Source organism: Morus notabilis, unplaced genomic scaffold (assembly GCF_000414095.1).
Source record: "Morus notabilis unplaced genomic scaffold, ASM41409v2 Scaffold502, whole genome shotgun sequence".
Classification (NCBI taxonomy): domain Eukaryota; kingdom Viridiplantae; phylum Streptophyta; class Magnoliopsida; order Rosales; family Moraceae; genus Morus; species Morus notabilis.
Genome location: NW_010364639.1, coordinates 325,046 through 340,661, shown reverse-complemented (window position 1 = coordinate 340,661; position 15,616 = coordinate 325,046). Strand labels below are relative to the sequence as shown.

Here is a 15,616-nt window from a genome sequence, read left to right as displayed (position 1 = left end):
AATTTACTCATTAATGATAATTTATCCCTTATTATTATATTATTATTATATTAATTTTTATTTGTTAAATAATTATCAATTATTAATTACTTTATATATTAATTTAATATTATTAATCTCAGTCATATTAACTATCAACAGTAATTAAACCTCATAATTTACCAAACGCTATTACATTATTTTTGAAACCAGCAAAACTTGTATAATTATAATTTACCAAGCACTCAACTGTTTTTTGTAACAGTTATTTTTTCTTTTTAACACAGTTAAAAGTAACTTTTTTAAAATCTACTGACACATAGTTGGCTTGTATTATTCTGTGTCTATTGAATTTCATAACAAAAAGAGAGAGAATTCTTTTCCTTTAACTAGAATAGTAATAAGATGCCATCAGATTCTGAATTTTCGACAAAAACTCTTCCTCTAGAGGCATAAATTGGGGGAAGACAAAGATGTTATTATCCAATAAAGGATATATATATATATATATATATATATAACATATATATGGATTAATTGATTAGATACATGCATGGGATGGGACAGCCAGGCTATTCTACATATGAGAGAATTATGAAAAATAAGGTAGCCTTTGTCTTAATTATGTAGGCTTGGCGCATATGGAAAATTTAGCAGCTTATTGTTAAGCTAGTTTTCTGACCTCCATTTGTTTGTTTTTTGTTTTTGCTACTTGGTTTTATATATAGTACAAATGTATGGCATTGAGTCGGTTGCTTTGTCCCTACAAGTTTCCCTTTTCTACCTTGAGATTTGTGTTTTGCCCTGATCTAATCAGTGTGTAAAAAGATGCTTAACTATTTTTTAGCAATAATAATATTAAAAGACAAGGAACGAAAACGACTTCCTTTCTGATCACTTTATGCTTTTTTTCTCTCTTTACTTCTAATCCCCAAAAGTTATTTAATTAAAATATCACTAAAATTAAAGATAATTGTGAGCAGATTTTTTATTTTTATTTTTATTTTTTTGCTTTGTATAAAGCTGAAATCTCTTGCCCTCCTTGTAGCATTATGTGTTGCCTCTACTGCCATTTCTGAAACATCTAAAACCAATCAGCATTCAAGGGGAAAAATAACCATTTTTATACATATATATATATATATATATATATAACCATGATAATGATATTGCATGATATATGGCGGATGCTTTTCTATTATTAGGGTTTATTTTAACCAATTGACAGCAGTAATTGTGTCCACTTCCATTACTGGATTAGCTTATTACAACCCCATAATTGGTCCATGTCCAGTGAAGAATAGGGTTGAATTAGAGAAATATCACAAATATATAGAAATTGATATTCAAATAATATCATTTATGCCAAAAATTTGAAAACAAAGAGGACACCAGAAAGAGCTTAGATTTTCCTGCATTCTTCTCTGCTTTCTAGTTTACACTTTTTCTATTATCGTTTCTTGCCATAATTTCTTTTTCTTCATTTCCTTTTGGTTGTTATTGTTTTCTTTTTCTTTTTTTTTAAATTCATGGGGAAAGATTTTTTTAATGAATAGTGAGAGAATTTAACCAATATCAAATAAAGATTGAACATCTCAATTATGTTGACGATTACATATGAAATGATTGCTTCCTCTCTTCACTAATTTTCATTTCCTATTTTATATGCTAGAAAGAAGAAAACCCATGAAGTTTGGTCCTTTGAAGATTGTAAGCTATCAATCAACAATCAATATAGGTAATTGTGTGGTGCAATGCTAACAATATGGTCTACTCCAACATATTTCATATACGTATATATACGTATATATACATATATGTACATGCATGTTTATCCAATTTTGGAACCTGAAAAGCATAATTAAGGGACAATCTATATATCCAAAGAAATTGATATTTGACCCAATATAATAAAATACTAATAACTAATTCATACGCTTCCTTATAGCATAGTCCAATAGACTTAGCTAATTAATGTTCATAACATTTGCATCCTCTAATTATATTATCTATTTGACGCGTCAAGATATTATGCAAGCAATACAATTTTCATGCAATATTATATTAATTTTGTGCGCAGTCAATACAAGTTGATGCAAAGTATTTTCTACATTTGTCTTAAGGTGTTGGTTTGCTTTGAAAAACACCCTTCAAGCTGTCAATCATTTTGTAATAATTTACACGTACGTAGGCAGAGCATGTCATGTGGAAGCATATATATATATATATATATATATATATAAGTATAGTAATTGACAGCTCGAGATATTTTCTAGCACTTTAATTTTCTCTTTTTTTTTTTTCATGTTGTCACGAGATTTATTAGTGAACTAATGCACATACTCTAAAAACTCCTTCTATGCGTTTGTTTTCATAGGTTTATCAAAAAGAAATACTTTAATTATATTTCATCTCTTCAACAAGTTTAGTAATGAGCATAACAGTCATATTGTTCCGATGAAGGAAACGAGCATGTTAGTTAAATTCTTTATAATTACGTGGATTGAAATATTGAAATGGCATCTTAAGGCATGCACAAAACTGTAATTTACCCTAGCTAGGAAACACTTTGCTTAATTCCCATGAATAATATTCATTTTGATTTTATAATAATAGAAAATTTTCTCCTCGTGAATAAGGAACCAGGTTATGTTGAGTACTGAGTATCCTATTATTGGTGATTGCCGAAAAGGAAAGAGAGAAAGAGAAAGGAAAAGGGCCAAATGAAAACAAACTCTTCAATTGATCTCTTGCCCACAATGTCTTCTTTCTAATCACATAATTATTTCTTCATTTTTCAAATTTATTCTCTTTAAGATGGCTTTTCAAATGACGCAACGTTGCTAACATTAGCAGTATGTGTTTCTAATTATATGTGCTTTTTTGCTATGATTAGGGGGAATTATTAGAATTTCTTTTTCACAACAAAAAAAAAGTCCTCCAATTGCCATATATATCAAACTCAGCACATTATTCAAACCAACCAAGCAAGTATATATATATATATATATATATACACTTGAAGATATAATAGGAACTAAATCGAAGAATTATGGTTCAAAATTATTTTTAATTTATGTGTGTTTTTTATGAAAAAAAACACTGTAACGTATTATAAATTATGATTCGAATCATGACACAAATTTTCATATCAAACATCTTATAAGTGTACATGCACCATTTATTTTTCTTTCCTAGAATATTCTTTTGGCAAGACAAGAGAAAATGAATATATCATTTGGCTCACTAATCAAAGGAAAGAGATAAAAACAATGCATTATTAATTCCAGTAGCTTTAAGGACAATTTAGGCATAATATTTTTTTTGCATGCCTAGTCATTGGAGAGAGATGCATATAATTAAAAAGAATTATTATTAATTGGGGAGGGTTACAGAAAATCTTGAAAAATGAATACCGACAGCGTATGATGCTAACTCCATTCTTTTTCGGTTCAGACGGATTTGTGGGTCAAAGCTTTCAGCGTATGGGAATTAAAATATTTGGAGTTTTTGTCTGATTGATAATTTCGGTGAAAAAGACATGAATTCACCTTGAGAGAGAGAGAGAGAGAGAGAGAGAGAAAAGCAGATTCCATTTCAATCTTAGAGGTGTAGCTCAAGCTGGTACAACACAAACAATGACAGCATACACTCGTTCACACGACACACATATATACAGTACGTTCTATATTGCATATATTATGTAAACAAATATATATAGCCTTTTTTGTCCGTTTAGAGAGGTTCCTCAGAGATAAAAAAACACTAAAAAGACGTTTGGTTCATAAATTAAAATTATGAGATTAAAATTATTTTTAATTTATGTGTATATTTTTAAGAAAAAATACTGTAACGAATCATAAATCATGATTCAAATCGGAGTACGAATTTCCTAACCAAACAACTCTTAATATTAGAGAGGTGTAATAGATGACTAAGGGTTTATTTTTTTACACGTAAACTTAAAAAAAAAGTTTGAATTTAAGTTATAATTTTATTTAAATTTATGTTTTTTTATAAAATTTGAGTTTTAATTTGAGTTTTAACTTGAGTTTATGGCTAAAATCTGAGTTTAAGTTTCCCTTTCAACTCAAGTTTTAAAACTAAAACTCAAGTTAATGAACAATATTTTTTCAATTTTTAAAAATGTCATAACTTTTTCATTTTAATTCCGATTGAGATGATTTTTTTTATGCGTTAACAACGAAAAGACGAATAAAATCCCACCTATATACCCTATTATAATTTTCTATCACTATTGACTCACCCAAATATACTTAAAAAGATTTTGATCTCAAACCATAACTCAAATGTACAGAACTAAATAAAAACTTAAGTTACAACTTCAACTCAAGTTATAACTCAAATTCAACTCAAGATCTACACTCAAATTACCATAACTCAAAAATACAAACGAACAAGCCATAGATTCTTTGATGTTACTCTTCTTCAACGTAAATACAACGGTCAATAATTGTTATGTTATTTTTTTATAATTATATGTTAAGTTGTTTCATAAAAAAAATTACCTATTATGTTAGAGAGACCTTCCACGCCAAGAATAAAAGAAAAGCCCTAGATATACTCTTACTTATAATTTTAAAAAAAAAAGTACAGAAAATGTAAAATTGATAGAATTTAAATACCATTGACGGCTTAAAATAGAGATAATAAATTAAAAGAACGGTTCAAGATACCGCACTATTTGTATAATATTTTTTCATATTCCAACGTAATATATACTTCTAAAAAAAAATAAAAACAGACCAAGTTTATATATCAGTCATCCAAACAGATTTATATACAATTGTGTACCTCCAACTTGGTGCAACTTCAGTTTATTAAGGCCCTCCTCTATGAATTGCCAATTCCTTACTCCTTAATCAAGAAATTTAGAGAGAGAGAGAGAGAGAGGAATGGAGCTTAGTCAACATGGTTTCTTGGAGGAATTACTGGCTCCAACAAGAAGAGATAGTTGGAGCACTTTCTCAAGCAGTATGTTGAATGACCAGTTCTTTGCTAGTGGCAATTGGAACTTTGATTCATTTGAAGATAACAACAACCCAGTTTTGGCAATCCCAAATCCTCCCCCAACAACATTTCTAACCAACTCTGATTGCCCTTTCACTGACCAATCCTCCTCCTTCCCTTTTGTTGACCATGACCATGGAGTAGTACTTTCAGTGCCTGCAGATGATAATTTTGACTCATCTTACTCCAAAAACAACAAACCACCACCATTTCCATCACAGGATCAAGATTACCCTTCAATGGCGGAGGATCATGAAGTCCAGTTTGGCTTTCTTGGTGGCGAGAACGGATTGGAGTTGGATGAGATTAGCAATAATAAGCTGGCCGCGAGCTGTTGCAAAGTCGAAATGGATCAACACATCATGACATGTGCTACAGAGCTGATTCCCGGCTTTAACATGGGGAGTGTTGCTGCTAATTGCGGAGAGAAAAAGATCAGCAGGCCTAAGAAGCTTGAAGGCCAGCCTTCGAAGAATCTCATGGCCGAGCGAAGAAGGAGGAGGCGCTTGAATGACAGACTTTCCATGCTTAGATCAATAGTTCCCAAGATTAGCAAGGTTTTTTTAATCTGTTTTCTTTTTTACTTTTTTTTTTTCTAATTATTAGTATTTGGTAGAGTAAGTGAAGAATGTTGAGTATTTGGCAGATGGACAGAACATCAATACTTGGAGACACCATAGACTACATGAAGGAGCTTTTGGAAAGAATCAGCAAGCTGCAAGAAGAAGAGGGAATGGAAGAGTTTACAAATGGTCAGATCAATTTGTTAGGCATATCCAAGGAGCTTAAACCAAATGTAGTGTTGGTGAGAAACTCCCCAAAGGTATTACAATTAAGGACACTGATTTTTTTTTCCCTAAAAAAAAAATGCACTCTAAGATCCCAAATTAAGGTTTTAGTTTTAACAGGACAAAGTTAAAAATGTTGTTTTAATGAATTTCTTTGCAGTTTGATGTGGAGAGGAGAGAAGTGGATACAAGGATTGATATCTGCTGTGCAGCCAAGCCAGGATTGTTGCTATCAACTGTGAACACTCTAGAAGCACTAGGTCTTGAGATTCAACAGTGTGTTATAAGCTGCTTTAATGATTTTTCAATGCAAGCTTCATGTTCAGAGGTTTGTTCTCTCTCTCTCTCTCTCTCTCTCTCTCTCTCTCTCTCTCTCTCTCTCTCTCTCTCTCTCTCTCTCTCTACGCCTTGTGACGGAGTCAGATGTGGATTTTCTAATTGCTTGATTTTGTTTTTCCTTAAATGCCAATGTGTGTGTGTTTTTTTTGTGTGCTTATTTTAGGGAGCTCAGCAGAGAACATTGATTAGTTCTGAAGATATAAAGCAAGCAATATTCAGAAATGCAGGGTATGGAGGAAGATGTTTGTAGGCAAGAGGCAGAAGAAAGGAGAATATTGGAAAAATAAGAGAGTTAATTTGATTTGCAAAGGGATATATGGATCTTTTAACAATCTTCAAGAAACTTTCCTAGTCAGAATTTGTGACAACTTTCTCTTTTTAATAATTGCTGTTGCATCTATAAGATCCTTTTATTTTTCCCCCCTTCGCTTTATCATGTAATTATCCGCTCAATTTGGAGTATCTTTTAACACAAGGATCATTATTAGTTCACATCTAACAAAAAAATAATAATTAAATCAAGGTCATTTATGAATAAGAAATAGAGGGCTATTTTCTTCTTATTCTGTCATATTTTTGTTGCATATCTGTGCTGGATTTTGATAAATTATCAAAATTCTGTCCTTAACCATAAACCAATAATTGGGAAAATAGATTGGATGGTGACCTTTTATAACAGAGGAATGCTATAACATTCCTAACTAATAAACTAGATCCTTCAATTCACAATTCATGTGCAATAATTCTTTTTGACTTTGAAATGTTGTATTTGCGGATGTTGTAAATTTGACAAGCTAAACTTATTGCAAAATTCAGTAAATCAAGCAGAAACTTGAGAAGCACAGAGTGGCAATGTAACTGCCTATGATAACTGGTTCAGTTCTAAATTTATATATCAAAATTTTAATAATACCCTTCATTTATTTATAAACTAGAGAATAGTTTTCTATCTGTTTTATTTATAAGCTATGCTTTTTGGATGTTAATTGTTGACTTGTTGCAATCTAAGGTGCATAAACTACCTTAAAAGACCCTAAAATTGTGTAAGAATCCCAAGTCCTAAAACAACAATGAAATTTGCACTAGATCAAAGGTCCTAGCTACAATGCCATCCAACCCATTTCCTTATTTCTTTTCTCAGTAAAACAAATAAATAAATAAATAAGTAGAATAATTCATGAAAATATACGAGAGACCATAAAGAGGTTGGAGGGCCATAAGAGTTTCCAGAGGACAGTCAAGTAATTTTTTAGATTTCTGGCACTAAACAAATTGTCATTCCTGGATTCTTTTTCCCTTCATCAGAAGAAGTGACCCTTTACCAATTAAACGATAAATATACTTTTGACTAATTTGAATCAGATAGGTCTCTTTGCAAAGACTGTGGGACAGGATTATCCAGAGGCCAATAATCCCTTCATATGGTTGAACACCATTAGTCAATCTTAAACATGAAAAATGTGTTAAAAACAAAAATAATAGCTTTATTGAGTATGCTCAAATTCAGGTTGATAGAGTTTTACTTGGTCAAACATTAGCTAACATTATTCTCACTTATCAAATACTTTATTTCCTGAATTTCAGAGATATTGTAGAAAAGCTGCGGTCATACAAAGAATAAAGAACAATACAAGACAAATCTATTTGTTTAATTGTGCTTACTATATTTTGAAATTAGAAGATTAAGAAACCAGCTGAACTACTGTAGTCTTCGTTAAAATTTGCCTCATTTACAAAGTTTAGCCTTTTCAACTATGGATGAGTTACAGAAATATCAGGGCGCTAAAGTTAGCAGCTACACAAGATAGCTTCAACTGGTATCATGAAAAAGCTACATCTGAAATATTTTTGATACATTCATGAGCTAAATTTCTGTTTCAGTTTCATCACCATCATTTTGGAAGACGTAATCGTCATCCAAATCTGAAGAGTTACTCTTGGCATTCGACTGTATCTGTTGAAGCATACCGATAGCATCAGAGACCAAGGCATTTCTCGCAGCTCTTACCACATCCGATTTTGGGACGTTGATCTCTTTTCTATCCTGCACCGTCAATGTGGAGTTTTTAGCCTGTTCAGATGCTGTTTTTCTCTTAGCATCCCTGCTATGTAATTGGTCAATATACTTCTCATGTAGGACCTTGTTTTTGACCTGCTTCAGTACCGGGGGACTAAGAGCTTTCCCACATGAAGCGCTAAATCTAGAGAGAGGCTTCTTATGGCCTGAAGTGGATCTCTCATTGAACTTTTGGAGAAATCCATGTTTTTCCTGTAAATGCTTTGGGGTGGAAGGTACAACACTATGCTGGAAAGCTTGTGTAGATACATCCAAGTTGGGCTCAAGTACTGAAAAAAGATCAGCCTCGTGATTTTGGTTTTGTTGATGATGCATTCGCAATAACTGTCGGGCATTTTTGTGCAAAACGTGACTCTTCTGTTTATTAAAACTTGGTCTTTTGACTTTTATCTCAGTGGGTTTAAGCACTTTACTTGCAGAAAGATCCAAATGTCGAATGGGGGAAGAGTTTACTCTCTTCTTTGTCCTTGGAACAGGCTGATGTTGAGGCGGAGTTAAGTGGTCAGAATTGATTTTATTGAAACACTCCTGTGCAGATTTTCCAGGAACCTGCATTTAAGTTTGCCACAATATGTTGCAAAATATGACTTAGAGTAGCATGTTGGTAAGCAGCTAAACAATTACAGAGCATAGATTTACTGTTGCAGTATTGCCAAGTAGCTTAGAAACAGTTCATTTTTCGACAATGCTGAATTTATCGACATGTTTGTCATAGGAAAAGCTAATCCTAAAGGGCACGCAAATTCCAAAGAATCAGTGGATTGAAAGTTTGAAACAGGCAAAAATAATAGTGTGCAGTTAATTGTAACTTCAGTTGTTAGCTGGACAGGTATCCTGCAGATTTGACCGAGATTGCATAATCGTCGATCCACTTATTTGCCATCCTAACAGGTAAAACAACTATTCTAGCAGAGAAAACAAAATTCAATTTTGCTTCATACAGGGAGGTTGCTTTTTCAGCTCAAACTATATCCACCTAAATCACTAAGCACAGTGCTCATAGTTGAGACCTAACTATACAAGCAAATTTCAACAAACTTTATAACAAAAGGGAATGAACACGAACCTACCCATTACACATTTCCCCAGATAGAATTAAGTTCTTCCCTTTTCTCAATCTTGCCATTTTGAACTTACAATATGAGCTAGTACTTAGAATTGAATTTGCACTACCAATGAAAACAAATCCCAAAAGTTATCAAAATTATTGCAAGTCCTACTGAAGAATTTGATTGAGATAACAAGGATAACAAGTAGAAGTAGCGGAAAATTACCAATTCTGAAACCTTCTTCCAGAAGTGCGGCGTCGGCTTCGCAACTAAATAAGCTCTTTTCAACGCCAATTCTTGCTCCTTTGTCCATGTCTGGACTGCCCCATTGCTCTCCTCGCACTCATCTCGCTTTCTCTTCTGACTAACTTCAACCACTCTACACTCACCATCTAATTCTTCTTTAGTTTGTGGACCAACCAATGCCACTCTTGTTTTGATTTCGTTTTTAACCACAAACTCTTCTGCTCCCTCAACATCTGAAAGCTCATCCTTATAACATATGTCTTTTCTAGTGCTGGAAATCCTCTGAGATCGTCTAAGGCCTTGAAACCCATCCACTCTACACTCACCATCTAATTCTTCTTTAGTTTGTGGACCAACCAATCCCACTCTTGTTTCAATTTCGCTTTTAACCACAAACTCTTCTGCTTCCTTAACATCTGAAAGCTCATCTTTATAACATATGTCTTTTCTAGTACTGGAAATCCTCTGAGATTGTCTAAGGCCTTGAAATCCATCCACAGCACTGTTCTTTCTAATAGATTTTATCGACCCAGAACTCGAATTCCCGCGATTACTCGACCCGTTAACCGAAATACCCGATTTCTTGGAACTTTTTCCCGGTGAAAAACCATCACCTTCAGAAAGTCTCGGAGAACGCCTCAGATTCGAAAACCCATTGACCATATTTCTCAACACAACAGAATTTTTCGACTCAGTACTTAAAACTCCACGATTTCTTGACCCATCAATAGAGTTACTCGATTTCTTCGAATCAGTTTCCGAAAAGCGTACCTGGTCGCTTCTGGGGTCGGGAGACTTCGGAACTTCCGGGTCTGGGGAGCTCTTTTTGAGAAGAGAAAGTCTGGTGGATCGCCGGAGATTCGAGGAAGTGTTATGCTGAGGAGTGTCGCTGTGAAGAAATCTTGGTGATCTCCGACGGGGTGTGGACGGGACGACGGTGTTGAACGCGGAATCTCTCTTAGACATTTTCTTGAACGGTTGGCATTTTCTCGGAGAACGCTTCAGATTCGAAAACCCATTGACTCTATATCTCAACACAACAGAATTTTTCGACCCAGTATTTAAAACTCCACGATTTCTTGACCCATCAATGGATTTACTCGATTTCTTCGAATCAGTTTCCGAAAAGCGTACCTGGTCGCTTCTGGGCTCGGGAGACTTCGGAACTTCCGGGTCTGGGGAGCTCTTTTTGAGAAGAGAAAGTCTGGTGGATCGCCGGAGATTCGACGAAGTGTTATGCTGAGGAGTGTCGCTGTGAAGAAATCTTGGTGATCTCCGACGGGGCGTGGACGGGACGACAGTGTTGACGGCGGTATCTCTCTCGGGCATTTTCTTGAACGGTTGGCATTTTCTCGGAGAACGCTTCAGATTCGAAAACCCATTGACTCTATTTCTCAACACAACAGAATTTTTCGACCCAGTATTTAAAACTCCACGATTTCTTGACCCATCAATGGATTTACTCGATTTCTTCGAATCAGTTTCCGAAAAGCGTACCTGGTCGCTTCTGGGCTCGGGAGACTTCGGAACTTCCGGGTCTGGGGAGCTCTTTTTGAGAAGAGAAAGTCTGGTGGATCGCCGGAGATTCGACGAAGTGTTATGCTGAGGAGTGTCGCTGTGAAGAAACCTTGGTGATCTGCGAGGGGGCGTGGACGGGACGACAGTGTTGACGGCGGTATCTCTCTCGGGCATTTTCTCGAACGTCGGTCCTCATGAAAGAGGTTTCTGGGAGGGAATTCTCTATTTCCCACTTTGGTTCCAAAATTTGAAACTTAGGTTCTCACGGGCCTACTATAATAGCCACGTTTTTTACGGGCTGGATATTGAGGCCCGTTCCCCAGGTTCTCAGACTCAGTAGATGAAAGCAAAACAATCCTTACTTTTGATAAATAACTTTTTATTATTGTAATTATTTAATTAAAAAAGTTACAAATTAAGAATAAAGGTAAGAGTTATGATCTATATACTTTTAAAGGATATTTGTTAAGATTACTCATGTGGTAATGAAACCTTATCCAAGGGTGAGGTTTTGAAATTTTGTGCGTGTTTGGAACCGTTTTTGGAAATGGTTTTCACGTATTTTGATAAGCAAAAAATGAAAATGAAAACGAAACGATATTTATTTAGTAAATGTTTTGAAAACGAAAACAATGAGAATGGTTTTTGTGAATGAATTAGAAAATAACTAAAAGTTGTTTTTACTTTTCTATTTTCATTTTTAGTACTTATCAACAATATTATAATGTATTAATTAACAAACACGATTTTACTTTTTTATTATACTCAAAACAATCTCTTAAAAAACTAACCAAACGCAATTTTAGAATTGGTCCAAAAATGATTCTCAAAACAATCTCATTGTAACTTTTTATTGAAAACAAAATCATTTTGAAACAATTCCAAACGCAACCTTTGTATTGGCACTTTTCACTCTAAATTTTTAGATTTTGACAACTTGGTTAGAGGTGTTAAAAGGGTCGGGCCGGGCCTATGATGGGCATGGGCCATGCTTGGCACGGCCCTCTACAGTACAGGGTCAAGCCTAGGCCGGGCCTGAGGAGAAACCTTCATGCTCATCCTTGACCTTGGCCCTTGTCTTGTAGGGCTAGGCCCGGCCCGGCCTTGTAGGGCTAGGCCCGGCTTGGCCCTGTAGGGCTAGGCCCGGCCCCGCCCTGTAGGGCCTTTGAATGGGACGACCCACTTTAAAATTTAATTTTTTAATATTTTTATATTTTGACTTAATGACAAAAAAAGAAACAAAAATGTAATATTATATGTCCTAAAAATATGTGATTTATTGAAATAATATGAACCATTACAAGAAAATAATTGCCGTGAAGGAAAAAAGAGTGAAGTAAGTATAAAATGCAAGGATAATTAAATTACAATGTCGCCAAATTGCCTCACGGGCCTGGGCCGTGTCTGGACCCTTTGCGGGCTAGTGTCATGCCCGTGCTACTAGCTTCATAAATGAGGCCCAGCCCTAACCCTTCTAATGTGTCGGGCCAACCCGGCCTGCCACTGTACAAGACTGGGCCGAGCCGAATCTTGTAATGTAACGGGCTAGGCCGGACTATCCCTAGTTATGAACTTTTAGTTCGTATACTTTATCCTCTAAACTTGCAAAATCATTATAATGTGCCCTCATTTTATTTGCGCTCATTAAATTCGTAAACAGAATAACCAATGATCACCTTATGTGAGGATTGAGAAGAGTACTCTAACAAAACAAAAAAACCTCATTCAAAACCCTAATATACTATTCAAATCAAACACTAAAATTTTGCCCAAAAAAATTTAGTGCATTGCAATGATTTTAGAAAGTTAGAGGTACAGTGTCAAAATTAAAAGTTAAAGAGGAAAATTTTCAAAACCCAAAAAATTCACGAGACTAAAGGCTTTGTTTTTCCAGATTTCAAAATTTTATCAATTGGAGATTAGTAAAAATTAACTACTCAATATCACAATTATTAAAAAGTCAATATCACTTCATTTGCAAAGTATATTTTAGTTTAATAGTTTGGAGTGTAGCATTAGTGCTTTGCTTTGTCCAAATGGTACTTGAAGTCAAATTCTTTGCAATGTTATATGTTCAACTATAAATTATTAAACCTGCATTTCATTTGGTAATGAACTAATATGCCCACGAAGTTTCTTTTTTCTTTTCATATGATTCCAAACATGGCTTCTTCTTTCTAGTAAAATTTTAAAACACTAATGTTGTCGCCAGATGTTGATATGTACTAAAACAAGATTTTTTTTTTTTTTTTTAAAGAAAGCATTTAAGTACTAAAAAATTTTAGGTACAATTTCACACCGTTAAAATTTTATATAAGTAGTTACATCACGTGTAAAATATTCTTTACGAATATTAAAACACACTTAAAACTAAAATATTCTCTTTACTAGTTGAAAAAAAACAAAAACAAAAAACAGAAATTTGGAAATTATTTTGTTAAAATTAGATGTTGAGGGACCAAAGTATCATAACTTTCATAATTCAGAAACCAATAGTACTCATAATCCTTAAAAAAAAAAAAAAAAAAAGTGGAGACATTTTCTGAATTAGATCGCTCAAATGAGCTCCCCAACCTAATTTCTCAACTTTTAAAACTTTTTGTGGAGCGATAGCGATAATAGGAATTGCAATCCAAAAAAGTGATAACGAAAACAATAAATCTGGAAATTCAGGAACACAATTAGTCATAATTAAGATTAGTGAGCAGACAAAATGTGCCAAAGAATGTATGTATATTTTGTGCTCTGAACAAGAAGCCAATGAAAAAAGTCCAATTCGGGATGACCAAGTATTCCAACTTCCTGTAAATCTGTTATATTCCATTATTCCCTTTGCTTATTCTAGACTTAATATGAAATGGGATTAAAGAAAAGAGACAGAATAAGCACATGGATTCCACAATTTTAGGCATTAGAATCTTCACACCAAGCAAAGACAAAAGAAAAATATACCAATAACCCAACAAAATAGAAAAAAAAAAAAAAAAGATGTGAATGGGATAAAGCATCTCACTAATGCAACTTGGGGGAAAAAAATAATATACTATAATATCTCATGAAAAAGCAAATATGACACTTATTTATATATTTTCTAAGGGAAAGATGACACACTTCTTGATCTACCTAATTTTGTAGTTGCTTCCTGACCTCACAACCTTAAATTAAAATCCTAAATTACCTTATAAAAGTTCACTATTAAAACATATCCATTTGCAATTGGGACACCACATTGGACGGCTTCAAAGCAGAACAATAATACATGTGCTACTGCAGCCGTTTAGCTAAACCAATGTGTGCCTAAAAAGGAGGAAAAAAAAAATCAAAGAAAAAAAAGTATTACTTTAATATGTATTGAAAAAATAAACTATCAAAAAAACTCTATTTTCAGCCGGTGTATTAAAAATTATTTGTTTTATATATTTTTAATCTAGTGTTGTTTTAACTAGATTTAACGGTAAAAAAATATACTTCCTTCTAAAGAAAGACATAAAAGAAGGAAAAAAAAAAAAAAACCTTAGAGAGATTTATACCTAGGTCCTTCTCTAGTATGCCAACATACTTATAGGTCAGGTTTTTTGTCCTTTAAATCTGCATAAAATCACATAAAAATAAAAATGTACGCAGATCTAACGGTTAAAAAAATCTGACGTACCGGTACACTAAGTGTACCAGAGAATATCCTTTATACCTAATTTCTTTCCTTTTTTTTGGTTAGGATTTCCACTACAACTTCTAATCATGGAACAAAGTACTTGGATTGATATATGGTGCTTGAAGTACCCCACAACATTGCATCATCATTATCATCAGGTAATGGAGTCGTTGCCTTGAGGAGGCAAATACCTACTCTCTTTCTAATCTTGATGTAACTCTATATCTTTTTGTGATATTGCCCTATATATGCATCTATCGTTTATCTGGACCTTTGCTTAAATAATCTTGTTATGAAAGCTTATTGATCATAACAACTTTTACTTAAGTTAGAAAATTGATAGGGATGGATTGGAGTTTGATTAACAAGAGAATGCACTTTTGTTTTCATAAAATTGGAAAGTTTTGGCATTATCGACAACATTTGAAGAATTATAGCTAACAAGCACATTTGGGGCTTTAGGCAAAAATTTTAAAAATATCTCTTTAAAATGAAAATATATATTTATTTTCATTAATTCATTAAGGGGTCAACTAAATCTATTTTAAATCATTATTTTCTTATCATTTAAGATGAGAAATTATAAATTAAATCTTTATAACTATTGTGAACTTTAAACAATAAATTATCAACTGAAAACAACATTAGAAAGAAATCAATTATTGCAGTGAATGAATATTTATTTATCAGTGAATAATAAAAGCATATTTCTTAGATTTATCGTGTTTTTAAAAAAGGAATTAATTATTGTTTTTAATGAGAGAAGAAGCTTTTGTGGGCATTTAAAGCATTTGAAATTAATTAAGAACTTAATTAAGGGCCTTAGTTCATTTGGGGGCCTCAGGCAATTGCCTAAATGGCCTAGGGGTAGAGACGGCCATACATACATACATATATATATATATATATATATATCTATAATATATGAAAAATGGAG

The 15,616-nt window shown here is 33.4% G+C and overlaps 2 protein-coding genes across 2 annotated transcripts; one reads left to right on the top strand and one right to left on the bottom strand.

Moving 5' to 3' along the window:
* The first annotated feature begins 4,827 nt into the window (after positions 1–4,827).
* Positions 4,828–6,588, top strand: LOC21399177 (transcription factor bHLH93). The gene is made up of 4 exons (XM_010106816.2): positions 4,828–5,567; positions 5,657–5,833; positions 5,959–6,126; positions 6,301–6,588. Exons 1-4 carry the CDS (start codon positions 4,896–4,898, stop codon positions 6,385–6,387), a joined length of 1,104 nt encoding a protein of 367 aa, XP_010105118.1. The 5' UTR covers positions 4,828–4,895; the 3' UTR covers positions 6,388–6,588.
* A 1,157-nt stretch (positions 6,589–7,745) lies between these two features.
* Positions 7,746–11,254, bottom strand: LOC21412032. Its single transcript, XM_024171267.1, has 2 exons — positions 9,489–11,254; positions 7,746–8,763 (listed from the first exon to the last, which is right to left on the bottom strand). The coding sequence occupies exons 1-2, from the start codon at positions 11,199–11,201 to the stop codon at positions 8,002–8,004; spliced, it is 2,475 nt and encodes an 824-aa protein (XP_024027035.1). The 5' UTR covers positions 11,202–11,254; the 3' UTR covers positions 7,746–8,001.
* Between the last annotated feature and the right edge of the window lie 4,362 nt (positions 11,255–15,616).

What these genes read in the sequence shown, in the direction of transcription:
- LOC21412032 (XM_024171267.1), bottom strand. Translation starts at nt 11,201, where the DNA reads ATGCCCGAGAGAGATACCGCCGTCAACACTGTCGTCCCGTCCACGCCC. An exon ending in GGAAGAAGGTTTCAGAATTG is followed by an intron (nt 8,764 to 9,488) that starts GTAATTTTCCGC and finishes ACTTAAATGCAG; the next exon opens with GTTCCTGGAAAATCTGCACA.
- LOC21399177 (XM_010106816.2), top strand. Translation starts at nt 4,896, where the DNA reads ATGGAGCTTAGTCAACATGGTTTCTTGGAGGAATTACTGGCTCCAACA. An exon ending in TAGTTCCCAAGATTAGCAAG is followed by an intron (nt 5,568 to 5,656) that starts GTTTTTTTAATC and finishes AGTATTTGGCAG; the next exon opens with ATGGACAGAACATCAATACT. An exon ending in TGCAAGCTTCATGTTCAGAG is followed by an intron (nt 6,127 to 6,300) that starts GTTTGTTCTCTC and finishes TGCTTATTTTAG; the next exon opens with GGAGCTCAGCAGAGAACATT.